Raw genomic sequence first — 27,012 nt, 5'->3', positions numbered from 1 at the left:
AAAACTAATCAGAATGTATTTATAATTACATATACTTTTATAAATATGTAGAGTTTGTGATTATCATCCATGGGCAAACGAAAAGCTGCATTTAAATATTTTAATTTGCAATAGAAAATCTCTTATTCAATTTTTAAAAAAAATTATATCAGTTTTTGTAGGTATGATAAAATAAGAATAAAAAAGTCTAATAACTTTTTTTTCATATTGCTAATATTTTTCAAATTATATATAAAAATCCATCTAGGTCTGAATTTGTTTGATCGATAACCTACATTGATTATTATATAACTCGTTAAATGAACAATATTAGAACTAGTTCAGAATACTGTTTTATATATCTGATAATAGTCATTAAAAAAACGGTGGTGAATTTTTTTATATTATTAATATTTATTGAGTTATATAAAAATGATTGTATATAAGGTTATCGATCTAAGAAATTTATACTTTGACGATCTTTACGTAACTCCAATAATATTATAGCGATATGAAAAAAAGGTATTTCAGTTTTGTTTTTATTGTCAGTATTATATCTAGAAGAAACTTTTATTAAACTTTTTAATATTATTAATATTTATCAAGAGCTACATAACAAGCTATGAAAACTTTAGGCCTAAGTGTATTGTTACGTAACTTGGAAAATATTAGGATGATATTAATAAAAAATGATATAAGAATTTTCTCTTTTTCTAAATTTGAGATTTCTATCTAGGGTTATGGCTTGGCTAGTAATTCGTGACCACCCTGTATACAAATTTTTACTCTGATGGTATCGCATTATTAAAATAAGATATCATCCAGATAATTCTTCTGTGAATAAAACTTTCGATTTCTGTCTGAATCACTGCATAAGTCAGTGGTTTCGCAGTCTGGCTTTGGGCACTACTGCATTGCACAGCCGGAAATTCAGGTACACTGAATCCAGTAAAAATATACGAACGACTGAGAGAATAGCAGAAACATTGGTTGTGCAAACAATTCAACTGGTGAAACCGTCTCTCACGATTTCAGTGGAACACAACACCCTTACCAGTAATATTACTGCTTTATCCAAAGGTAGAAAATAATAAAATAAGATTTTATCAAAATAATTCTGCGGTGCATCAAACTTTTCCACAGTTTACCTATTATAGTAGTCTAAGTTTTATGAGTGGAAACTTCTTTTTAAATTTGCTAATGACGAAAGGCATGATAAAGATTTATATATGTATTAAGTGCGAATTAGAAAGTTCAACTCACACACACACACACACACACGCTATTTCTTGCAAATTTCTGCTCTTAAAAGAAAAAAAACTGGCGGAAATTGAATGTTATACTTTTGTCATAACACGTGATAATTAGCGAGTAAAAAAGTGTCGTTTCTTCAGGTGGAGAATGTAAAGGAGTGAACTTTTTTTTGGTTTAATTTGAATAGACTTGTTGGTTCGAGGAAATGGAGGCTAGGGTGGAATTAGAATTTTATTCCTAATGTTAATTAAGTAGCGAGTATAGCAATTGTTGTTTCTTTTTAAATAGAGGGAATAAATTAGTGACAATTTTTTAGTTTTTAATTTGAATAGTATTTGTAGTGGTTCAGAGGGAGAGAGAGAGGATGTCTGGACCGTCTAGACTTGGAGTATATAGCCAGGTTTCGTCTGGTTCGAGAGCCAGGAAGGGCGGAATGCCAGATATTGATTTTCCATTATTTCGCGAAAGATGCCACTTTTATTCCTTAAAATATGAAATCCGGTAAAAACACTACGCATAGAACAATGCTGGTCGACCCTGATTATACTTATTAATCCATTTTGTTGATTAACAAAATTTTTGCAAATGAAAGTTTAGATCTCGGTTTAGATTAACTGCTATAACGTATAAATTTCGTAATTGAAACTAGTTAACTTATTTTCATGGACAATCTATTTGTGAAAGTGGCAAATGCAAAAGGATATTTTGTGTACGGTTTAGACACCGAATAAAAAAAGAGTGAAATTCCGCGTGAGCGAAAGAATAGAATTCTCTCCGAAGCTTATTCGTCCAACGATAGATTCTTCCCATCTAAAAATACTGAGCTTACAATGGAACTATCGATTGGCATAATACCATTAAAAAGTGAATAAATGGCCATCGATTAATTAATTTACAGTAGAAACTATATAAGATTGTAAAAATTGGAAAGCCTAGAATTATCTACTTTCTTTCATCCATTTTCCAAATTTCACTTTTATACTTTCCCTTGCCGCAGCGTAACTTAAAGTTTCTTGCAACTATCGATTACAGTTTGATCAACCTGCAGAAAACTATTTCTTTTCCATAACGACCGAATCAAGTCTCTGCCAAAGTTTAACACGCTAATATAATCTCACGTTAATTCTGCAGAACCTCGTTTTACTTTACACTGATTAGATTATTCTGTCTTGGCACGTATACCTCCGAGGAAACTCTTCTAAATTTAAATTGATACGAATGCATTTCAAAAAACACCTGCAGTTTATATTTTCATAAAACTCTGTAATATGCACATGAATATATATTTTTTTTTATAAGTTCCTCAAATTAGTGTGCAGCTAATCGTGTGCAAATAAAAATGGTATAGATTTACATGTACAAGATGTATTAAAAAATTTCTCTCATACACAGAATATCTTTTTGTGTATTGTATTTTAGAAAAAATTAATTCATGTATATTTTTGTTTGCCTTAATAAATCTATGAAATTTTTATATTAGTTTGACGTAAGAAGGCATGCTGCCGAAAATACGAAAATTATCTAAAATTTAACAAATAAAAAGAAATTATTATATTGCATATTCCTGTAGATTATCCCAAGAGTTTTTCCAATGCCTTCTTGTCGTCTTTTCATTTAATCCAGTCTTTTAAGAGATATTTTCATTTATAAAAGTATACGTAGATGAATAATTGTGCATGAGTACGCGTAACGGTCACGCACATTACTTCAGATAACCTCCTCACAACTACGTGCAATTTCAAAACGAAATATCTCGTAAACGACTGGATGAAGTACATAAATAAAAGCAGGTTTTTCGAAAGCTCTTGAGATAAGCTGCAAGTAAAAAATATAGTTTTCACTTAAAAAGCTCAAGTTTACCTTCTTATCATTACAACCTCCTTTAGGCTGTCTAGTGAGCTAACGTGTTCTATACAATACTGAATTTGTATCTTTAAATGTTTTGTCAGAGCTCATCTACAAACTCCCAGAAATATCTGGACCAACGATCTTGATTTGTTATATACATATATATTATATAAAAGCGTTTTTGACACAAAAAATTTTGGCTCGGCGATTAAAAGGCTCTTCTAATAAAATGTGCCTCCAAATTTAATGTAAAACCGCTATAAAACAAATAGTCTATACATGATTGTTTTTGTTATATTTTTCATTAAATATTTCTAATTGTGGTTTTTAAAAATTATAGTGTTTTTATTCGCGTGCGGCTTAGGAATTCGTAACAATATTTTTTTCAACGCACTTTCCAAAGTCAAACTAACTAATACAACTCCTTCCCGTAGATTTTTAGCAATTATACTACAAATATTCATTAATTATTTTTTGCTTTCTCTAAATACAATGGATAAGGAGAAAAATCGTATAAGGGACATTTTTGGACACCATGTATATAAGATAACGCGAATAGAAGTGAAAAAATTATGAGATTTTGTAGGGGTTAAATTAAGTTTCGAGGGTAAAAGCTGGAGAAACATCCCAGACTGCAGGATTGGGTGTGTTTCATCCCTCTAAGGGTTTACCCATTCATTTGATTTCACACACAAAAACTGCTTTCATGCAAACAACTCTACAATATACCAACGTCGCTTACATATACTATTCTAATACTATATATTTTTCGTATACATTCACAACAAAACTCGAATCTGTATTACCTTCAGAAAATAAATGTTATAGCGATCTCTGTTTTTAATGCACATCAAATAATAAAAATAAAATAATAAAAGTCTTAAGAGAGAAAAAAAAAATAAGTAAAATGAGAAAAATCATCATAACTTTTCACGCAGAAATGAATTAATTTTGAAGAGTAAAAAATGTCTGTGGTATCCTACATTACAGGATTGACGTGGTCCTTTTCATTGTATTTCCGCCTTTTATTCGAAGATTTCACCCATTAGTCTGTCTCGAAGATCCCCTTGGAGCAAGAAAAGGACCGTGTACTACGCTACCAGCAGTACCAGCTTCGTTTTGGTATCGAACGAAACGCGTTGTGCATTCTCTCGCGCAGACGCTAAAGCCACTAAAGCCATCCTGCAAAAGCAGCCACCAGTCGGCAGCTGAGCAGCTTCCACAAAGTTTCGCGTTCAAGTTACGCGATCCCGCCGAATTTTCAATCACACGTCGTGCCCATAAGCTTTCTAAAGGCTCATAGCCAATAAGCTTAACTCGATTTCCGTGAAAAAATCATGAGAAACCTTCCACTCTTCATCACCAAAACTCATCTCGGTGACGCAGTATTCTTTCTGGGTCATACCGTCCGAACCATCCAAACGGATCATGAAACCAGTACTAATCTCTGCAGATAGAAAGAGAACACTCAATCTTTATCACTGAACAACCCGCAAATTATATAATCCTTATCCATTCTTACTACATCATCTTTAAAATATGTTACGATTTACTCAACAGTGACGTCATATCCTATTTATTATGAAATCCTAACAAGCAGAAATAGTGCGCGTGTGTTTATACTAGGAGAGAATATTTTTTGCTCTATATTAACATCATTTCATCGAGGATCGATTCCCTCTACCCCTTCTGCAAGGCGATGGATATTTTTGTGATTATAAAATGGAAAACGATTCGGAAGCATATTTCCGAACATGCCCTATTTCACGAATTCCGTTTCTCAAGGTTTCATGGAAGCTCGATGGAAAAAAGAACTAATGTTAACGTGATATTTACAATGGATGCCGAAATTCCAACGTGATCGAGTGATACCTTTGTCATCATTGGGTTATTGATACAGTCAATAATTTCTCGATCAGAGAATTAATATGACATGTATTTATATTTGTATACACATAGATATTTTTTACTTAAAAGGTATATTGCAAGAAATATAACAAAATATTATTTTTTCATGAAACGGGTGTGTCTTTTAAAGGGCCTGATACAATAACTGGTTAAAATTTCTCTCGTGGAGAAAGGAAGGATTTGATTCAAATATATATAAATACAAAAGTTTTCTTTTTGAACATTGATAATTAATGAAAATAGCATCTACAAGGATTTAGAAATGATAGTTTTTCCGTAGACTTTCTGAGAAACGGTGTACTTAAGGAGATAGACAAATGGCGTCCGGCATAACGGATATAGGAAAGGGCGCGAGAAGGCGTACCGTAACTTTGCTTAGGGGTAGAGGAGGTAAACCAGAGCTAGCAGTTGATATTCCGGAGGAAGGCGTCGGAACAAGCGAAGATGCCCGAGATTCTGGCTTATCTTCCGGCAATGCTACACCAAATTCCTCTCCTGCAAAACAACGGAGAAGCATACCTCGACCATTTGTTGCTTCTAATCCCGTACCAATCCCCGGGTCCAAAAATGATTGTGGAAGGTAGCCTTTGTTTGGTGATTCATACATATAAGTACTTAACCTCAACAGCTCTATCTTAAAATTCTTATCCCTTATAGAACAACCAATTCTGCAGTCCCGTTATTATATCCCGTTATTTATTAGACACCCCCCTCCCCTCCTCATTCCTCTACACGCACACATATTAAACCAGAAAATATTATGAACTTTAAACTGTATATTTTTTATTAATTTTATAATGTCATTTAAATTTATTTTACTTTGTCTAAAGCTATAACTGTACTGCCATTTGTACAAAACGCGATAGGTATCCGATTATTTATAAATATTTCTTTAAAACCTTCGTATATAAATTGAGGCTGTAGAAAGCGCAGAAAGCATAAAAAGAGTTACAACTGAAACGAACAAATTTGTTGGGAATTTATTTATATCATTTAAACTTTAGTGTAATGCATGTTAATTGTGCTGGTAGAGGCATAAATTAATTCTTTGTACACAAAGTATAATTTTTAAAAGTATGTATTAAATAATTTATATTTTCATTTTTAATTCAAAGGTATCGTTTTGTGTGTTTACAGAACTGGAAGTGGCAGGACTTCGAGGTTGTTACGGGGTAGTAGATCGGGCAACGAGTCACCACGCTCGATGGATGGTATGCGTTCTAGGCCAATTTCTAGTCCACTCAGAACACCGAAAAGCGTAAGTCATTTCAAAACTTGTTAATTTAGTTACTCAAATTGCAAGAAAATTAATATAGTTAACCTTAGTAATTTGTTTTTCATCCATAGATACAATCACCAAATCTTGATTCCGGGGACGAAGGAAGCCTTAGAATGGAGCGTGATACTTGTCAGTATATGTTTCAAGATATAGTCTCCATTAAGACTATGCTGTTGAAACTTAAAAGGGTTCTTCAGGAGGTACAAACATGAAAAAATTAGCAATGTTTAATTTTAAAGTTTTGCACACTGCTTTCTGTTACCATTACACTGTCTTTCTTTCTTCATCCATTTTTTACAAAATACTATATTTTTATGCACTGTGTGTTTATTAAAAGTACGTTTTTTCTGTTTTCATTATTGTTTTCACCAACCTTGGTTTACATTATCAAGTCAGGAGAGAACGGTTTGACGAGGGTATGTCTGGTCTATTTTAATTTATTTTATCTGTTTACCTATTTTTGTTAATAATCATTAACTAATTCATTAATGTCAATTGTGAAGCTTAATATTCTTTCCAAATGCTATTATACGTACTAACTATACTTATTAGATTTTTTCTTTAATTATGCAATTTCTATTTTGTTTTAGGCTGAAACTCTCAACCCATTCGACAATTCTATGAAGGTTAATAATTTCTCTTAATATAATTAGTTATTTTTGTTGCTGATATCTAGAGATAATCCATATTTGATCATTTATAGAATGGTCTCTTCTACAACCTGAACGAAGGTAACACAACAGACACTGGCACTTCCCCTGGGACAGGAGAAAACAGTTTTGCTGATGAATTAACAGACTTACGAAGGCAAGTTGTCTTTTTACAAGGTCAAGTGGAAGATAGAGATAGAACTATTCAATCACTTCAGGTAAAAATTTTTTTTTAATAATTGTACTTTAAGCCTTAATAATAAATCTTTTTTATTTTGATAATTATTGATAAATTTTCTATACAGTTCCAAATATCCAAATTCCACAGTTCAAATGTGGTAGATAAGCACAATAACGTTTCTAAAGATAATAGTAATACTTCCTGTGCATGTAACGCAGCTACTCAAACAGAAAAGGTAATGTATTCATATGTTTATATAAAACTATATACCTATAAAGATTGCTATTAATATTTATGAATACACGTTTACAGCTGCGTCCTGTATCAGCAGGTCCTTCTCTTCTACAATCACTTCCTCAAGATGATACCATGGGTCCCCTTGTTAGGTAAGATTCAGTCCCCTTTCTTCATTATTAAAATCAATTAATACAATTAAGCCACACTTTTTTCATTTACATATACATAATTATTGTTTCCTTTTGAAATAAGCATTTTAGCACAATTACACAAGCACATTTTCATCAAGATGTTCTTTTAATCAAATTAATTTATCTATATTAAATTGTTAATGAAGTCCATCATAAATAACATGTTGTTGTTGCTGCTTGGCTTTCATGGTACCTACCTTTATGGTTGATTTCGTGTGAAACAGCTTCAGGATCGGGAAGGTAGAGTGCGTCAGTTTTTGTGACTTACTATTGGGATATATACTTCTTTCTGCATTTAATACCTTATTATTTGTACACCTTTTTTATATAAAAATCAGTTGTTTAATTGCTTGTTAATACTACCTAATTTGAATTTGCACGGTGGTTTGAGATTCCCCTTATTTCGTTCTTGCACTTGAATTTCTTTTTTTATCGTTTTACCGTCATTGTTTCGAAAGAATTTGTTAAAGTGAAAGAAGAAATTGCATATTTTAAGTATTATGCAGTCAGTTTTAAATTTCTTTGTAAAATCTTTGTCATTGTTTTTAAAAAGTATTTTACGTCATTTTTATTAGTGATGAAGCATGGGTTTAAGTAGGTTATTGAGTTAAGTATTATTTTACTTTTACTACTTACGATTGTTTTGGATACTAATGGCTTTCAAATTCCTAATGTTTCACGCTGCGATGATCAGCCATGTGCGGTAAATAAATTTAATAAAATTAGAAAAAACTTTAATATTCAAAAGAAAAGGAAAACTTACAATATGATAAACATTTAAATTAACAGTGAGCCAAATAAAACAGGAATTTTATTATTATAGTTGGAATGATACGTGGAATCAACGTAAAGGAAGCGATCGCTCAGCTCGTATACTGAAACAGAGGCAGGAGCGACAAGAATACTTGCTAAATCAGCCAAATCTTCATTCTGAAAAAATTTTAATTGAGAACTCAATAAACAGAAGGTCAGTCAATAAAGAGGCTTTCACCACAAAGTCTAATAGCACCAATGAAGTTGGAGAGAATGCAATAAAACTGGAAAACAGTTCAGTTAAATCATTTATTCCAACACCGAAAAGACCTATTGCTATCACTCTGATTCCCAGGACAACAAAGGCCATTTCTATAACTAACCGATCGCATAATACTTAAATATTAGTTTCCTTAGACAACTATTTTTATTTCGTTTCATTCTTTATATTATTTAATTCGGATAAGTAAACAAATAACTTTTCTTTTGTTCAGTGTAATACTTATTTTTGTAGTTTATTATATTTAATTCTTATATGTTAGTAAAACTTATATTCTTTAAGGATTTTACAGAAGTATTTGTAAATTGAATAATTTTGACGAAATTTGCTAATATGTATTTATAGAATTGTATTTAATTGTATATTTTCAAAATCAAAATTTTTTATATTTCATTAGTGTCAGTCAGACTCCATCAATTGGATTTAGAAAATGAGCAGAGTCAAATCGATTTGTGGAAATCCTAATATTTCTTGCAATCTAAAGATATACTAACATATCTTTCCTAACATCTGATGATACTTGCCAATTTTATATTAATTATTATGATCTCGTATAATATCTTAACTGCTTATAATTCTTTACAAAAAATATTTTTCACTTACATCAGTATTTAGTTACAATATATTCAGCATATTCTTTGTTAATAACTATAGACAGTATGGATTTTATACCTTCAATTCAATTAATTATCAGTAAAACTGATTTGCATTTATGATAAGTATTATCTTGTATAATATTCAAGGACAAAAGCATGCTATCTCTCATTTCTCATATAGTACATTCCTTTTACTCAAATTCAGGGTAATATATTTTAATAGCAAAAGTTATTAAAATTTATTTATTTTATTTTATTACTATTTCTCTTGGTGCTATTTTTTTATAAAATACTTAATATTACTATTTTCTTATTCAGGCTGTTATAAGTGATTAAAAAATAATTGCTCATAATAAATAGACCTAATGAAATCTGCTTTAGCTCCTTAAGTAAATGTCTTTTGATTTATCAATTGTTCTTTATGCAATAAAAACTAATCATTCTATTCTATGAATGTTAATATATTGTTTGGCTTTATGCATTTGTCAATATATAAGGTCCACTAATTAAACGCTACAGAGCATAGATACAAACAGACGTATCTCCTTAATTATAAGAAGTATTCAAATTTTACATAGGACCTTTTTGAAATATTTTACTATCTTAATTCAGAGAAATGTCTTATGTAAAATTTGAGTAATTATAATATAATTATAGAGAGCCATGTTTACTTGCATTTAAGTACTGAGATATTTTAATTGGCAAACCCTATATATTATTCAGTTCTCCTGGATATAAATTATGTATTTTAACAATCAAATCCTAGATTTGGTGTAATTCACTGAATAATTTTTTTCTAAACTCAAGTTTTTTTATCTTTTACAAACACATGAATTAAATAATTATAAATACCGCAAAGACTTAGTTTTATGTGTGTGAACGTAAAGTTTGAGGTCATATTTTTCCTACAGAAAAATTGTCAGTTTTGAAAAAAATTAGACTTTTAAGAAAGCTTGAATGAAAAATAATGTCTTACGTTGCTTTTCTTAAATGAACAGAACAATAAGAGTTGGATCATAAGTATAATTAATTTTGTACAAAATATATTTATAGGCAATTTAAGATAAAAAAAAGAAGCTTTAGTCGATCTAGGCGATAAGAAGTATTTATGATATTGGAAAAATTTTATTATGTGAAGATTCTTGCATTATTAAATAAAAACATGATATAAACGTTTGTCTGTAATATAAGTTTGCAAAAGATGTAGACTTGAGAAGCACATATGTCATATAAAAAAATAACTGTCTAGTCAACTCTTTCAACTATAATGGAAAAAATTAAATCTATATCAGCATACTTTAATTATATAATATAACAAATTTTTTAATTCTTTTTATTGTCCATTCGTTTCCTTTGAACTGCATTTAGTTGGAAACAAACAGAATCACATGAGAAATTTTTTAAATTGATGAAATATTTTGTTGAATCTTTCCTATTACACACTGTATTTGGCTTTGAAAGAGTACATCATATTTAAAGTTTAATTACAATTATTTGGGCTAGGTGTTACTAAATATTGAAACAAGTAAAAATCTGAAATTTAAAGTTCTTAAAGGAAGTAATTGACTTTTAAAAAATTTACTATAACATAACAACTATTACTTTAAATATAATCCACTCTTTTATTCGCCTTTACACTCTTGTTACTATTTGAAAGGTCTTGAGAAACAAACATTATTTTCTTACATTAATATTGAAAAGTATATTCTACTGTTTATTATTCAAACGCAGTTATACCATGTGCACTACAAGACTAAGAGACAAATTTTTAAGGTACCATTAATACTGCTGTGGTTTGTGATTATTTTGAACAAAACTTGGAATAATAATAAGCTTACAATATAAAGAAATCTATGATTATGTCAAATTTTGAAATTCTAAGAAAATTTAATTCAAAACATTAAGTTTATCCTATAAAGGATACATATTATAGAAACGTGTATATCATATAAATAGAAGATATGTATAGTGTAATAAAAATGATTATTTAACTTAAATTAAGCATTATTTATATTTGCCTTCAATAGGTACCTGTATATTCGCTATGTGCACATCTACACATTGGCAGTCAGGTAAGAATGTGTAGCAATTTACATAAACAAAAAAAGTCTGGCAAAAATGACAAAATTTACTGATAGTCAGTGCTGATATTATGCATATGTATCACTACACATTCTTACCTGACTACCAATGTGTAGGTGTGCACATAGCGAATATAATCTGTTTAAATAAAATAAACACTTTAATTTTCTATAAAATATTAAACAAAAATTCATAATAAATAAAAAATGATTTTATTCAAAAAAACTATTAACAACAGAATGACAAGTTTGAATTGTCAACAATTTATAACATTAATCACATATATTCTCAAATTAGAAAAATATATTATGATTATCATAACATATCTACACCAATAATATTTAATATGTTTATAAATATTTCATTTACAGTATATATTTTACATATCAGTCTTGCAAAGCTATGAGGAGAACAATATTTGCCATATTTAAAATTTCATTACTATTTACACTTACTAAGTTCTCCAATTTATTTGCTACATTTTCAGAAACACTTTCATCTAACGAAGAAAAGAATGTGGCACATAATATTATGGAAGCACTCAAAAGAAGCACATTCTTTCTTAATGCTATATGTTTTCTTTTTTCAACTATTGTTTTAGCAGTAGACCCATGAACTAATAATTGTAAGTGAGAATACAATTGCTCATGCTGAAATAAAGATTAAAGTATACTTTTTATACAACACTGGCAATTGACAAAGGAAAGAAAAAGTCAAACCTGTAGATAAACCATGTCTAAAAGGTTCATTGCTATTTCATAAATATTAGGTATTTGATTAAGACCTACTCCTACTAAGAGAACTTCAATACAACTTAACGGTGTATAAAATGGCATTCTATAACCGACTACTTTAAACACCTTAAATTCAGAAGAAAATATTGTACTACGTGTATACTCCCTTTTGTTATCAAGAGAACGTAGTACTTCAATCACCTACAATTAAATATCTAAATTAAATTTTGTATTTATATATTTTTATAATCCAATGGATGACAAATTTTTTATTACTTCTGGTATTCCTATACACTTAGAATGTGAGTCCATTTTACTAGCTAACTGTAGACATGACATTAAATATAGTTTTGATTGATGAGATATTTTTTTACAAATCTGGGACCAGGAACTGTCAGATGGTCCTCCAGTTGCTTTATAAACCTCCCAAAAATAGTTACACATAAAGTTGTCGTATAAATGTACAGTAAGATATTTTGTATGTATTCCTAACTGCAAATATTTGGTAATTTTGAAAATAGCTTTTACAATGGTACTGGGAACTCCTAAGGATAAGAGGTTAAATTTAATAATTTAGAAAAAATTAAAAAAAAAATTGATTATAATTTAAACTAAAACAATTACCTAAAAAGGGCAATTGAAATAAATTTTCTTTGTCGTGTCTTTCATCATAATCTTTAGATAAATCTTGAAAATATTTTGTCCAATCATCAATCAATGTATCTATGAAGCATTTAAATACGAGTTAAAATGTAAAAATGCTAATGATTTATCATGTTACATTATTATATTACAAGCAACCAAAAAAATAAATTAAGTGTAGTAAAACATGCTTACCGAGATACGCCGAGTCAAGATCCATTCTTTTGATAAATATAAAAAATTACAAATACATTGTTATATTTGAGCTTAGGACAAATATCAGTAAATACGTATTGTACTAATATTTTGAGGTGAAATTGGCATAATCACACATTCAATATTGAGTATACGGTAATATAAAAAAAATTAATAATTGACTTTTTAAGGTAATTTAATCATTAATCGAAATCTTATAACTCCATAAATGCCTTTTTATGTTTTCTCCAAATCCATATAGTCTTGAATATTTAATAAATAGACTAAAATAATATTAACCCTGTGAATAATAACAAATCAAGGAAAATGACTTAGCGTTGAACATAACCAACAAATATATTTATTTTTCCTGCAAGTTTAAAAAATTTTTAAGGAAACTATACACTGGTGCTAACTTGGTTGCGTTCAGGGTCACTCAGCGCTGACCAAGCGCTGTCGCAAAATTACTTGGGGTGCATTCCAAATTACGCATGAAGCGCATAGAATGTACAGTTTATGTCACATTTATTATAGAATTTAAGTGCTTACTGCGCGCATATGCGTGAGGCTGTTTTCACATGCGGTGTAAGGTGCGTAAACGTAACTTACGCTAAAACGTATTAACCAATCATATCATTTTCGCGATAATACGCAAGCATGCTGCTGCATGGGTGCTGGGCACGCCGTAGGTGTAGTACAATACATACATATCTTACACCGCATGTGAAGGCAGCTTGACTCGGAACGCACCCTTTCTCGTATTACTACGAACTGTACATACAGCTATTATGTGCTATAGTTTGCGCTCCATACTTCCGCCCGCCATTTTCCCCAGGAGCAGAATCGATGAAGGCCAGTTGGCACTTGGCAGTTATACATACCCATACTTAATTCTCAAGGCTGGATAGATCGTCAGCAGCACCGCCTATCGGCTAGGATTGCCGCGGGACTCCGCGGCCCGCAAACCGCATGAGCAATCTCTCGTTTCATCTCTGGCTAAACTAAAACTATGATACGAGTGAATCATAATTTTATTATTTTAGATACTAAAACATTGAAAAATTACACAGAAACATTTTCCTGGGAATAAATAATTTAATTCAAAACGGAAATGAAAATTATAGTTTATTTAAGGTGGGGGTGTGGTGTAGTGATGGGCGATGTTACGCCGATTATGGAAAAATCGATGTATTTTTTTGCAAAATTGATTATTTAAAATCGATCTTTCCAAATCCGATTAATCGACTTTACATCGATTTTTAGATACCTTCTCTTCGATGTTTTGTGAAGCGGAGCGTAATTGCTCCTAGCAGCAAAATGTATAATACACGTTACATAAATTATAGATAAGTGATTTTTAAATTCGTTAACTATACATTGACTTGGCCATTATATTTTTTTGAAAATCGACTATGTAGCAGTACAGAGCCTGGCTACGCATATATTAATTTGTAATAATGATTACATCAACAACTTGTAAGTATTTTTGTATTTAATTATTTCCACAGAATAGAAATGGAAAACAAATGTATTTCAGATATTATTACTATATAGTATTTATACATATACTATATTATATGAAAATAATATATTTGTTTTGTTCACGCGATGATAATGGTAAATAAAATTAATGAATAATTCTTTATTTATTATATTTTTTTATCAGTTTATCCTAAGTGTTTTATAATAATAATTCAATATATAATTGAGAAAAATATAAAATTTTAAACATAGATTTAAATCGATTATTTTTAAGAATAATCGATCTTTTTTATCGATTTATTCAAAAGTCGATTTATTAAACATCGATACTTTTTTCTAACATCGCCCATCCCTAGTGTGGTGTGCTCTTGGCACCTCTACGAGATCTCCACCGATTCGACAATATGCATATGTATAGCATTTACGAAGTCGGAAAGGATCCCGCAGAGGTGAGCCCCCTCACCACGACAAGGTGGCACACCGATGAGGAGGAGGCCGCGGCCCCACCTAAAATAGAAAAAGAAAATAATAATATTTGACTAAAAAAGTATTCATTTAAAATGAGGAAAGATTACAAAAAATATTTCCTCATTTCTGTTAATAATTGAGACTTTTAAGGATAAGCAAAAATATTATATAACCAATCATTCTAATAATAAATATATGAATGAGGAGAACAGTGAATTTTGTTACTTCTTTCCAATTGTTGCTTGAGAAGTTTCATTCTCTCGAGAGTGAATGTGAATTCACACTAAGGTCAGCTAGATCAGGTCTGATACTCTCTTCAGTGACTAAGTACCCTTACACTCTTTATCCCTTGGCGTGGATCCGAGTTGACTCACGAAGAACTACTACGTCGAGGAAACGATTTACACACCAATAATGATGGACCCCTATTAGGTGAACTTAACGAGCCAACGCCGATAATCCACAAGGACAAAGTGAATAAGGGTTATATAGGCACTGAACGAGGATCAGTCTGTTCTAGTTGGCACTCGAGAGTCTACTTCTCCAAAAACATCTGTACTTGAATTAACAAAAATAGGAAATTATAAAATTATTAATGCCTATTCCTAAAAGGATTAAAATAAATATATAATAATGTACGTGCATTTGTTTTATATATTGTAATCGTCCTCTTCCTCTCCACCTAGAATAGAAAAAGAAATTAATAATATTTGACTAAAAAAGAATTCATTTAAAATGAGGAAAGATTACAAAAAATATTTTCTCATTTCTGTTAATAATTGAGACTTTTAAGGATAAGCAAAAATATTATTTAAGCAATCATTCTAATAATAAATATATGAACGAGGAGAATAGTGAAATTTTGTTACTTCTTTCCAATTGTTACTTGAGAAGTTTCATTCTCTCGAGAGTGAATGTGAATTCACACTAAGGTCAGCTAGATCAGGTCTGATACTCTCTTCAGTGACTAAGTATCCTTACACCCTTTATCCCTTGGCGTGGATCCGAGTTGACCCACGAAGAACTACTACGTCGAGGAAACGATTTACACACCAATAATGATGGACCCCTATTAGGTGAACTTAACGAGCCAACGCCGATAATCCACAAGGACAAAGTGAATAAGGGTTTATATAGGCACTGAACGAGGATCAGTCCGTTCTAGTTGGCACTCGAGAGTCTACTTCTTCAAAAACATCTGTACTTGAATTAACAAAAATTAGAAATAATAAAATTGTATTCGCTTATCCTTGAAAGTTTAAGAGGAGGAGGGGCTGGGGAAAAAATAGGACGTTTTTATTGAACGAGATAGCTATTATTTACGCGACGGAAGCGGCCATTGAGTGTCGGGGCTGAAAGCCGGGGACGAAGAGTCGGACACAGGCCCACACCTTGTTCTAATGCTGCAAAATGTTGGATAGAACCTATATTTTTTTTGATAGGACGAGATAGAAGTCTTATCTTTTTCAAATATCGAATCTGCAATAAAATGTAAAATCGATACTGGAAAAGATGAGATTTCTATCTTGTTCTATCGCAAAAAAAGAAATTCAATCCCTCAATTTACCGCATTTTAACAAGGGACACCATAGACTCGGCAATGGGCATACCAGCGGAGTATGCATGTACCACCCATAACACCGGACGAGTAATCGAAGCCTCGTATAGGCAGGGGCACTGCGACCACACAGTCGAGTACTGACCCACCTACACTTAACCCCGACCCGAACAAAGCATTACTTGCATGTTATGACGATTGCATGCGGGGTACAAGCAGAAAGCACCATGGTATGTCCATTGACAAGTTAGGTGGAGAGTGCAGGCAGAGATACCGGAATCTAAGACCCCCCGAACCGTGACGACGAGACCCGATGGTTGCGAAATACGACGGGAATATAAGCAAAAAACGACTATTGAGTATCGAGGCCGAAAGCCGGGGACGAAGAGTCGGACACAGGCCCACACCTTGTTCTAATGCTGCAAAATGTTGGATAGAACCTATATTTTTTTTGATAGGACGAGATAGAAGTCTTATCTTTTTCAAATATCGAATCTGCAATAAAATGTAAAATCGATACTGGAAAAGATGAGATTTCTATCTCGTTCTATCGCAAAAAAAGAAATTCAATCCCTCAATTTACCGCATTTTAACAAGGGACACCATAGACTCGGCAATGGGCATACCAGCGGAGTATGCATGTACCACCCATAACACCGGACGAGTAATCGAAGCCTTGTATAGGCAGGGGCACTGCGACCACACAGTCGAGTACTGACCCACCTACACTTAACCCCGACCCGAACAAAGCATTACTTGCATGTTATGACGATTGCATGCGGGGTACAAGCAGAAAGCACCATGGTATGTCCATTGACAAGTTAGGGTGAGAGTGCAGGCAGAGATACCGGAATCTAAGACCCCCCGAACCGTGACGATGAGACCCGATGGTCGCGAAATACGACGGGAATATAAGCAAAAAACGACTATTGAGTATCGAGGCCGAAAGCCGGGGACGAAGAGTCGGACACAGACCCACACCTTGTTCTAATGCTGCAAAATGTTGGATAGAACCTATATTTTTTTTGATAGGACGAGATAGAAATCTTATCTTTTTCAAATATCGAATCTGCAATAAAATGTAAAATCGATACTGGAAAAGATAAGATTTCTATCTTGTTCTATCGCAAAAAAGAAATTCAATCTCTCAATTTACCGTATTTTAACAAGGAACACCATAGACTCGGCAATGGGCATACCAGCGGAGTATGCATGTACCACCCATAACACCGGACGAGTAATCGAAGCCTTGTATAGGCAGGGGCACTGCGACCACACAGTCGAGTACTGACCCACCTACACTTAACCCCGACCCGAACAAAGCATTACTTGCATGTTATGACGATTGCATGCGGGGTACAAGCAGAAAGCACCATGGTATGTCCATTGACAAGTTAGGTGGAGAGTGCAGGCAGAGATACCGGAATCTAAGACCCCCCGAACCGTGACGACGAGACCCGATGGTCGCAAAAGATGATTTTACTATATAAAATGATTAAACGCGACGCGACCCAACCCCGAGAGACTAGCCGTTAAAAGGACTTTTTAGTAATAAAGGGGGGTGGGAGGTGGAGCTAGGAATTTACTACCTACACCAGAGTACATTTAGTTCTACGCACCACCAATGCGGTCTTATGAAACATCGTGCCAAATCGGGGACGGATATACTTTTTCACCACCACCCCGTCTGCAACGCGTGCAGCTCTGACAACACATAGCTATTGCTAAGTCCATGTGAGACTTGGCAGTGCTTTCTGTGTATGAGAGCTGCGCGAATTGCAGACAGCGTGTTTGTGAGAAAAACCTGTCCAGGGTTTAGTCACGCTGTCCGGCCGAATAGAGGGGGCGCGTATTAAGCCCTTACACCACGACAAGGTAGTACTCATTGTAAGGGACTAATCTTTAAACTGCTGGCATTTTTTCATAAAAAATTAATGGTTATTTTTCTCAAAGATTTATCAATATAAACAGCATATATAGTTAATGCATTACCGAGATTATTGCAAAGCTACTATAGTGGCTTTACCGGCAGCTTAAAGGTTAATCATTGCTTTTTAAAATTATTATTCTTGCATACTTTATAAAAAATATATTAATTGAGATATTTGGTATATATTTTCCAAATTCTTCAGATAACTCATTACCTCTTGGATTTCTACTTTCCCTCGCCCTGAGTAAGGTTATTAGGAGAGACTGTAATACACTTTCACAAATTTTATTCAAGTCGTTACTGAAAATCATTACGAATGACAAATAATTAATTAAAAAAAGTATTATGATACTTTTTTGCGCAGTAAATTATAGCGACGACACTAATCCTTGCCTATCACCGAAAGTTATAATGCCTATAGCCGATGCACAAAACTAAAGGGCCTACCTATTTCGAAAATCTAAAGCTGAAAGAAAAACACACGCAAAATATTTACAGTCGCAATCACGACCCTGGGAAACACGCAAAAAACAAGAAATAATTTTAATCCAAGGAGGACAGACTGGAACCTACGCTGTAGGTTTTCTATCATCCTTTGATTAATAAACAAAATTTCCACTGTTTTAACCGTGGGACTCACTCGTTCGGCGAAATTCCATCGATGCTTTAACTGCAAGATGACAATGTGGAGATGGTCATGATGCTGAAGACCAAGGCAGCGATGATGATGCTGGAGAAAATCACTCGCGAAAAGTACGCTTTAAAACGGTACTTCCGGGCGCCAATCTTATATAACCTGTACTAGGCGCACTGCGCAACGCGGATATTTTCAATATTGCTGCGCACGACGCGAATTTTGAACGGGGCTATGCGACACGGGTTTTTAAATTTTCACCAGGCGAAGCGGAAGTTTTAAAATGTCACAAGGATTTAATTATCGGCAATTAAAAATAAATTCATACTTTCTTGTTATCACTCACGCGTGCATTGTCATTATTATATTAAAATAATTTTACCAAAATTCGAACGTTTTCTAATTAACATTTAGCTGCCATTGTGGAGTGAATTTGACCCCAACCGTCATTAAGTTTACTATGAACACTTTTAGCTGAAGAAATAGGAACCTTATAAGTTCAAAACTTATGATGAGTAAGTAGTAAAATATCAAATTATTTATTGCTAAAAATGTATCATTTTAAAATTAAAAAGAAAATAAAAATATTCAGTGTTGACTACTAAACGACTTATTTTCTTCATAATATGCATTTCACGAGTATGTCACTCCATTTTTGACTTTTCATATTAAAAAATGGAAGAGCCATTTTTTTTTACACGAATATGTTCAATTTTTGCTTTTTTCACTTTAACAATTTTTTTAAATATTGCATAAACTTTTTGTGCATATGTCAATACTGTCGGTTAAAAGAATATCTCACACAATAATTAGAAAATTTGCTTCAAATTAATAATATGAATAACTACAGCTTAGCAATATAGTTTTTATACGATGGGGTCGGAAATGCACCAATGTGGCAGCTAAGGATTAAGAATTATACTCCATTTTTTTTTAAACAATATAATAATGCAGAGCATTGTGTGATTAAAATAAAAGCATTTGCCTATGAATAAATACGTCTAATATCCAAAAATCTTGATAGCATTCGCATGTTGCTGTGTGCTTCTAGCGCCAAAAACAATCTCCTCTGGCGGTCCTCAGTGAGGAACCTGAAAACAAACCCTACCTAACACCGAAAGCTATAATGCATAACCGACATACGCAAAAATAAAGGGCCTACCTATCTCGGAATGCTAAATCTGAAAGAGAAACACACGCAAAATATTTACAGTCGCAATCACGAACCTGAAAAACATGCAAAAAAACAAGAAATAATTTTAATCGAAGGAGGACAGACTGGAACCTACGCGGTAGGTTTTCTGTCATCCATCGATTAATAAATAAGATTTCCACGGTTTTATCCGTGGCACTCACTCTTTCGGCGAAATTCCACCGATGCTTCACTTGGAGGATGACAATAGAGATGACCACGATGCTGGAATGCAAGGCAGCAATAATAATATTGGAGTAAATCACTTGCGAAAAGTTCACTTTAAAACCGCACTTGGTGGGACGAATTGTAAAAATGGGACTATTTGTATACGCGCACTGCGCGACGCGGTCTTGAAAATATCACTGCACACTATTCGAATTTTGAATGACGATAAGCGACACAAGTTTTTCAAACTTCACTACGCGACACGGATGTTTAAACTGTCACGAAGGTCACGAACGACGCAGATTCTTGTTACACGCACTAATACCTCAAAGTGAGGTTACTTACTGAAACAAATAAACAGATCACGTATTTAAATAAATCTTATTTAAATAAATTTTATTTTAATAATTTCACTTTGTTACGTAAAGCTTAACATTGTCAGTGATAACGAAAAAAGAAAACGCGACGCACACGATTCACTGACAATAAGACAACCCGTCCGCGGACTTTCGTAGACTGAATTGTAACTGGCGGTAGACAATGGGACCATCCGGCGAGCTGAACGCTCATTGGTCAGTTTTCAGAACAATCGCATTTGATTGGTTGTAATTTAGGACCGCGTTAATTAATTGCATTGAGTAGCAAGCTGACCAAGCAGGATTCCTCGTTTCGAATGGAGCTATTCTCTACCGCCAATGACAATTCAGGATTCAAAATTTCGCGTACGGGTGTTAATAATGTATATATATAATTGGTCGGCTGGCCTGGCTCTGCTTTCCCTCCATAACTACCTCGACTGCATAGGAATTCAAGCATGTCAAGCACTTGTATACTGATTAGTATGCATATACACTAATGCAAAGATGAAAACAAACATGTCAAGTCACGGTAATGAAACTGTGTTGGGTGCCATGTGCTCTATAGCTATGCAGTGGCGATAAACTATTAACACGTTAAGCGCCACGCCGAATTTGCGTGCCTTTCCGTTCAGGCCACAGTTAGCCGTCAGGCGGGCTCTGCCGGGCTGCTTATCTTGTTTCAATAAATTACATTAATGTTTTTAAGTATTATATTCTTTTCCTTGAAGCATTGACCAAACTAAAACCGATATCGCATAATTTAAATGTTCAGTCTCACAAGTATGCAAGGACGGACACACGCGCCGCGATAGAAGAACGAAAAGTCTGCCGTCGGTCCGTAGGGACCGACGTGGCCTGAACGGAAAGTCTAGCGTCGGTCCCTAGGGACCGACGTGGCGCTTAACGTGTTAACAGGTCATTGGGGGCTCTAATCTATATAATCATATATATATATATATATATATTTATATATATATAGATATATATTTGATGTTTCATATATTTTACACATGCGGTGCTCTAGCCCCGAAGCACCTACTGATTCACCACCCCTGTAGCTGTATATATACAGCAAATAGCAGAGAGACAAATAAACAATCTTTTGCCCACCCTTCATGCACACACTCTCAATATTAGTTCATTCCGTTTTCAGTAGTTGTGTAAGAGGCCAGTTTAAAATTTTCCTGAAAAATGTCAAGAATTGTAACTTTGACTGATTTATCAACAGAAATAATCTGTAGCATATTAGAATATACAATTTTTAAACCGTCTGACTTTCGCATTATATCTTTAACGTGTAAAAGACTAAATCAAATTGTAAATGGAGTCAACACAGTGTTTGCAGATGAATGTGTCTCCAAAGGCTAGTTTTGAAAATTAATTTTATAATGGAATAATTAATTAAATAATATTTCTAAAGATTAACACAGAAGATAAAACATTTCACTAATATATGAATATCAAATGCAAATTTATTAATCTTTTTTCGTTTTAACGTTAGTTGATATAACAATAAGAGATTTACGGTGTAATAATAATATAGGAAAAGCTTTACAATGATTTTAACAAATTTGAATGGTTAAATATTCCTGCAAATGCTTTAAAAGTGCCGAATTTATTAGTTTATGTTATATCTTGTCGTTAATCAACATCTCTTAAAATGTTTTACTGTACTAATATTATGCAGTTTATAATTTAAAATGTATCATTATACACAGTGGGAAATTGAATAGTGTGTGGTTCAACTATAGTGTAGTATATCATTTTCCATGTTAAAGTACAGAGTGAAGCTAGCTGAATCACACACGATTTAATTTCCCACTGATTTCCCACTGTGCACTACACACACCATAGGAAACTGATTCGTCGACCTTTCAGTTAACTTCACTTCGTACTTTCTCTACGAATTTCAAAGACGGCGATCAATTTTCCAAAGTGTCTATACTCTATTAAAAAAACTTATAAAAAGCTTCGTCTGAGCTCGGTAAATTTCGTTACACGTCAGATGTAAGCGGGAACTATAAATAGTATAAAAGCAGACATTTTTTTAACAGAACATCATTTATTATAACATATATGCAGATGTTTTAAAATATTTATTAACTACATTTTTTATTGTAAATTAATTGCAAAACAGCATATATAATGACGATATTCACTTGCGAGAGAATTATTTTTAAACGGCACTACGGGACACGAATTTTTTAAATGTCACTACACGGCGTAGAATTTTTAAACGCGCATTCATTTTAGAATAAGGTCGTCTAATGTATAACAAATATTATTTTATTAAACTGTAATGAGTTAATTTTATAGTTCATTTAACTTCAAAATAAAATGATGAGACTTATGGGTTAAGAGAGTACTTGAACTTTTAATCGTGCAAGCACTAAACACGCACACGCGTGCGCTGCACATTGACCATTTTTACGAATTTTCTAAATATTACACTTCTTTTACAAATAAATGCTTTTATTTTCATCACATACTATATTCCATTATTGTATTATATAAAATCAATAATAATGAATGAAAATTTACTTAAAATTAATTAAACTGTAACAAAATAATTTATTTTAATTAAATTTACTTAGATTTATTAAAAAGCGGTAAAATTTTATCAACATAATAATAAAATAGCACGTATTTGGTGAAAATAAAACACTGAATTATTTTTAATCGCGACTAATTCGAAATAAATGTCAGTGATTATAAAAAGAAACAGCGCGACTTACTGACAACTCATACGCGGAAATTTAATAGATAAATTGAAACTTGTGCTTCAAAAAAAACAACCATCCGAAACAGGTACTACTCATTAAGATTCTTTTTCACTGGCTCTTAAAACGCTAAATTTGCCATATTGATATAAAATTGTTAACATTGCAAAGTATTAGCATAAGTATTTTCGAAAAAATGGTCAATCGTACTTGGCAAAATAATCATTTTAAGAGTTGGTGAAAGAGATCCTACTCGTACCGATAGCAGTCATAACTGATTTGCGGAATATCTTAAATTGCAACCAATCAGGTGCGATTGCTAATTAACCCGCCCTTTAGGCGATACCTGTTCCGTATAGCCCTCTCGCGTGGCGGGTACATCAACTCAGTTATCAATTATCCGCGTACCGGTCGTCAGTGGATCACGCGTTGTGGTTTTTCGTAACCACTGAGTACTGACATTTAGTTTAAATTAGTCGCGATTAAAAATAATTTAGTGTTTTATTTTCATCACATATGTGCTATTTATTTTATAATATTAATAAAATTGTGCCGTGTTTTATAAAATTTAAATAAAATTAATTAGCTTTAATTATTATTTTACAAGTTATTTAATTTTAATTAAGATTTCATTAATTATTATTAATTTCTAAATAAATTTAAAATTCTGGTTAAAATTTTTTAAAAGTTAGTGGTGTGCAATTATAAATATTCGGCATTAGTGACAAGTAAATTGTTTAAAAATTAAACTTAACTTTTCTATATAGTTTCCGCATATTTAATTATGTCAAGAGGGAAATTAAGTAATGCAGTTGGGATATTTTAATAGAATATATAGTAATAGAATGCAGTCTGTAATGAAAATAAAAGCTTTTATCTGTGTGTGACTCGCGTAATGATTAGAAAATTTGCGACTACAGTCAGTTCGTAGCGCGTCTATTGTGTATGTGTGTGTGATAGCTGCAGCCACTAAAGACAAAAGCCTCAATAATTTCATTATATTCAAGTTAAATAAATTAACAATAACTCTATAAAATTAAATGCAATAATTTATTTCTGTTACGGTTAGCGATTTCACTACAGAGTGAGAGAACGCATTTAAAAATTTCTCGTCGTGCAGTGCCGTTTGAAAAATCCGAGTTTCGTAGGCTCAGTCGATAAGTATTCGTCGCGTAGTGCGGTTGTTGCGCGGTAGTATACGTGAAAAAAAATTGCGTCGCGCAGTTCCGTTTGAAAAATCCGAGTTTCGAAGTGTCAGTCGGTAAGTGTTCGTCGCGGCGTGCGGTTGTCCCGAGTTGTATACGTTAAAATAAAATTCGCGTCGCATAGTGTCGTTTCATAATCTTTTTTTCGCGAATGAATAACGTCAGCGTCTTCATCTCCATCTCCATCGTCATCATCAACGCCATCAACATCGCCATCCCTATCGTAGGTATTATTGCAGAACATGTATGGATAATTGCTGGAAATTTTGCCGAATGAGTGAGTCCCGCGGGTAAAACCGTGGAAATCTTTTTTATTAACTGAAGAATAACCGAAAACCTACCGGTAGGTTGTAATTGGTCTTTCTTCGGTTAAAATCATTTCTTTTTTGTCTTTTCATGTTATCTCTGATCCTCCATTGCGTCTATTTCTCTTTTGCGCCTATTTTCTGTATTTCATTTAAGTTTAGATTTGCGTTATATATAAGCTCTTTAGCTTTGCTAATTAGGTAGGTATTATAATTTTCGGTATTAGGCAGGTTATCATTTTCAGGTTTCTTATTGCCTTTTAAAATAAAGGGAATCACCTCAACATCACTCTCCACGGGGATTCTATCTTCTCACATGTCCAGTTCAACTAATAAAGGCACATCTTGATTGAATTAACGTTCACTCTCGACAGAAATAAGTTTCTCAATTAATAACTAGAATCAAATATCATTTGCTCTTTTTTTTACTCATATATTTTTGGTAGAATCTTTGTATTAAATACCATTTTTGCCAGTTCTTAAAATTCGTATTTATAAACTGAAATACTGAAATATTTTCCCTGAAAATCCTTCCATATTTCAGGTTAAATACTCGTTTTTTTAAATTGTACTAACATTTATTTTTTTCAGGTGGAGTGGAGGAGGGCCATGGATAGTGACCACATTGTCCAATATCGACATAAATCCAACACGAATCGACACCAATCATGCGCCATTGCCCCCCTGGGTTAGACCAAGTCAAACCGTCACTTGGAATCGGGACATCATCGGGGGAAAACGTACTGGAAAATAATTTCTTTTCCTATTTCTCATACTTGTTTAATTTATTTTATGTTTTAGGAAGGACTCTTGTAGGACAAGGCTACCAAGGAGTAGGGAGTAAACACTGTCCGTTTACTTAAGTCCACATTTATTTAAATAATTTCAAGGATAGATAAATATAATTTTATTATTTTCATTCATTGTTAATTCAAGTACAGATGTTTATTGATAAGTGGACTCTCGAGTGTTAACTGGCTCGGTCTGATCCTCCTTCAGTGACTATCAACCCTTACTTACTTTAACCTTGTGGACTCTCGATGTTGGCTCATTAAGTTCACCTAATAGGGGTCCATCTTTATTGATTCGTAAATCGTTTCCTCGACGTAGTAGTTCTTCGTGTGATAACGCGGATCCACACCAAGGGACAAAGAAAGTAAGGGTAATTAGTCACTGAGGAGAGTATCAGCCGTGATGTGGTCGACCTTTGTGTGAATTAACATTCACGCTCGGGAGGAGGAAGCTTCTCAACTAACTGCTGGAAAGAAGTAACAATTTCGTTAGCTTCTCTGTTCATTCACTTTTTATAGCATGCTTTATTAATTTATACCTGTATCTGTCCTTGAAATTCCCAATTAGAATCTGAAATGTGAAAATATTTTCCTTGAAAATCTTTCCGCATTTCAGGTTAAACACTCGTTTTTTCAAATTTATTTTTGTTTTTTCTTTTTGTTTCAGATGAGGCGGCGCCGCCTCCCTCCCCGACTAGTAAATGATTCGAATTCATTTTTTGGTCTTTGGGAATCTTGTAGAAGTGCCAAGAGCACACCACACCTTAACTACTATATACTATAGTTTTCATTCCCGGATTGAATTAAATTATTTAATCCATGCAGTAATATATTTCTGTGTATTTTTTGAATGTTTGTGTATCTAAAATAATAAAATTATGATTCGCTTATATCACTGTCTTAGTTTAGCTGACAAGTCGAAACAATACCCTTTTCAGCAGCTCTATGAGTTTGAGCAACGGGAACTCTCATTTAGGGTGAGTCCTACCAAAACCTGTAAGGTAAAATTTTACCATGTAGGATTGCTGTTAGAATAAATCGTGTATCTTTAGGTGAGGTGGCAGCAGTAAAATATTACCATTTATTATAGAACTAATAACTTTATTATATACTCTCGAACTCCCGACACTCTTTCTTCTTTCTTTCACAACCACTCGGAGTGGAGGCTGATAAACAAGTAAGTATTCCGCGCCGTGCTCCCATAGCTACAATTTTACTCTTGTGATGGCGCTGTCTACACGTTCTCTTTCTCTCACTCTTACATACATAAATGTATCTTATATCCTAACAATTGCCAATTTTTCAAAAATACATATGCTGATTGGCTAATTCACAGCAAATTGGCAATCCTACATGGTAAAATTTTACCTTACAGGTTTTGGTCGGACTCA

General features: G+C 32.9%; 2 protein-coding genes and 1 long non-coding RNA gene across 9 annotated transcripts in view; 2 read left to right on the top strand and 1 right to left on the bottom strand.

Moving 5' to 3' along the window:
• The window catches only part of LOC136785863 (serine-rich adhesin for platelets), a 33,871-nt gene extending 23,539 nt beyond the window's left edge, over positions 1–10,332 (top strand). For 3 of the 6 annotated variants that reach the window (XM_066747182.1, XM_066747181.1, XM_066747183.1), the window contains 8 exons: positions 6,127–6,247; positions 6,337–6,468; positions 6,661–6,684; positions 6,859–6,894; positions 6,972–7,136; positions 7,224–7,334; positions 7,412–7,485; positions 8,351–10,332. In XM_066747182.1, coding sequence (XP_066603279.1) covers positions 6,127–6,247; positions 6,337–6,468; positions 6,661–6,684; positions 6,859–6,894; positions 6,972–7,136; positions 7,224–7,334; positions 7,412–7,485; positions 8,351–8,681 — 994 coding nt within the window. In that variant the 3' untranslated portion in view covers positions 8,682–10,332. Of the gene's footprint in view, positions 1–6,126; positions 6,248–6,336; positions 6,469–6,660; positions 6,685–6,858; positions 6,895–6,971; positions 7,137–7,223; positions 7,335–7,411; positions 7,486–7,751; positions 8,197–8,350 lie in introns of those variants that run through there. The other 3 variants (XM_066747186.1, XM_066747185.1, XM_066747184.1) reach the window with 3 other exon arrangements.
• Positions 10,333–11,431: 1,099 nt separating this feature from the next.
• On the bottom strand, positions 11,432–13,535 carry LOC136785866 (cyclin N-terminal domain-containing protein 1-like). Its single transcript, XM_066747190.1, has 5 exons — positions 12,810–13,535; positions 12,597–12,695; positions 12,249–12,517; positions 11,958–12,173; positions 11,432–11,888 (listed from the first exon to the last, which is right to left on the bottom strand). The coding sequence occupies exons 1-5, from the start codon at positions 12,832–12,834 to the stop codon at positions 11,625–11,627; spliced, it is 873 nt and encodes a 290-aa protein (XP_066603287.1). The 5' UTR covers positions 12,835–13,535; the 3' UTR covers positions 11,432–11,624.
• An 11,105-nt stretch (positions 13,536–24,640) lies between these two features.
• LOC136785969 (uncharacterized) lies at positions 24,641–25,662 on the top strand. 2 transcript variants are annotated; one of them, XR_010824734.1, is made up of 3 exons: positions 24,641–24,748; positions 25,422–25,570; positions 25,632–25,662. It is a non-coding gene; the product is annotated as an uncharacterized lncRNA (long non-coding RNA). The 2 variants fall into 2 exon arrangements; XR_010824733.1 differs by having other exon boundaries at positions 24,690–24,802.
• The last annotated feature ends 1,350 nt before the right edge of the window (positions 25,663–27,012 follow it).

This window comes from Prorops nasuta, unplaced genomic scaffold (assembly GCF_024137725.1).
Source record: "Prorops nasuta isolate Cenicafe-Biocafe unplaced genomic scaffold, Cenicafe_Pnas_1.2 PNAS00003, whole genome shotgun sequence".
NCBI lineage: Eukaryota > Metazoa > Arthropoda > Insecta > Hymenoptera > Bethylidae > Prorops > Prorops nasuta.
This window is presented reverse-complemented; position numbering and strand designations above follow the sequence as displayed.

Bases quoted from the DNA above. Each gene is read 5' to 3' on its own strand.
- LOC136785866 (XM_066747190.1), bottom strand. From the start codon at position 12,834: ATGGATCTTGACTCGGCGTATCTCG. The intron at 12,696-12,809 runs GTAAGCATGTTT...AATGCTTCATAG, and splicing joins TCTTGACTCGGCGTATCTCG to ATACATTGATTGATGATTGG. The intron at 12,518-12,596 runs GTAATTGTTTTA...TCTTATCCTTAG, and splicing joins ATTTCAATTGCCCTTTTTAG to GAGTTCCCAGTACCATTGTA.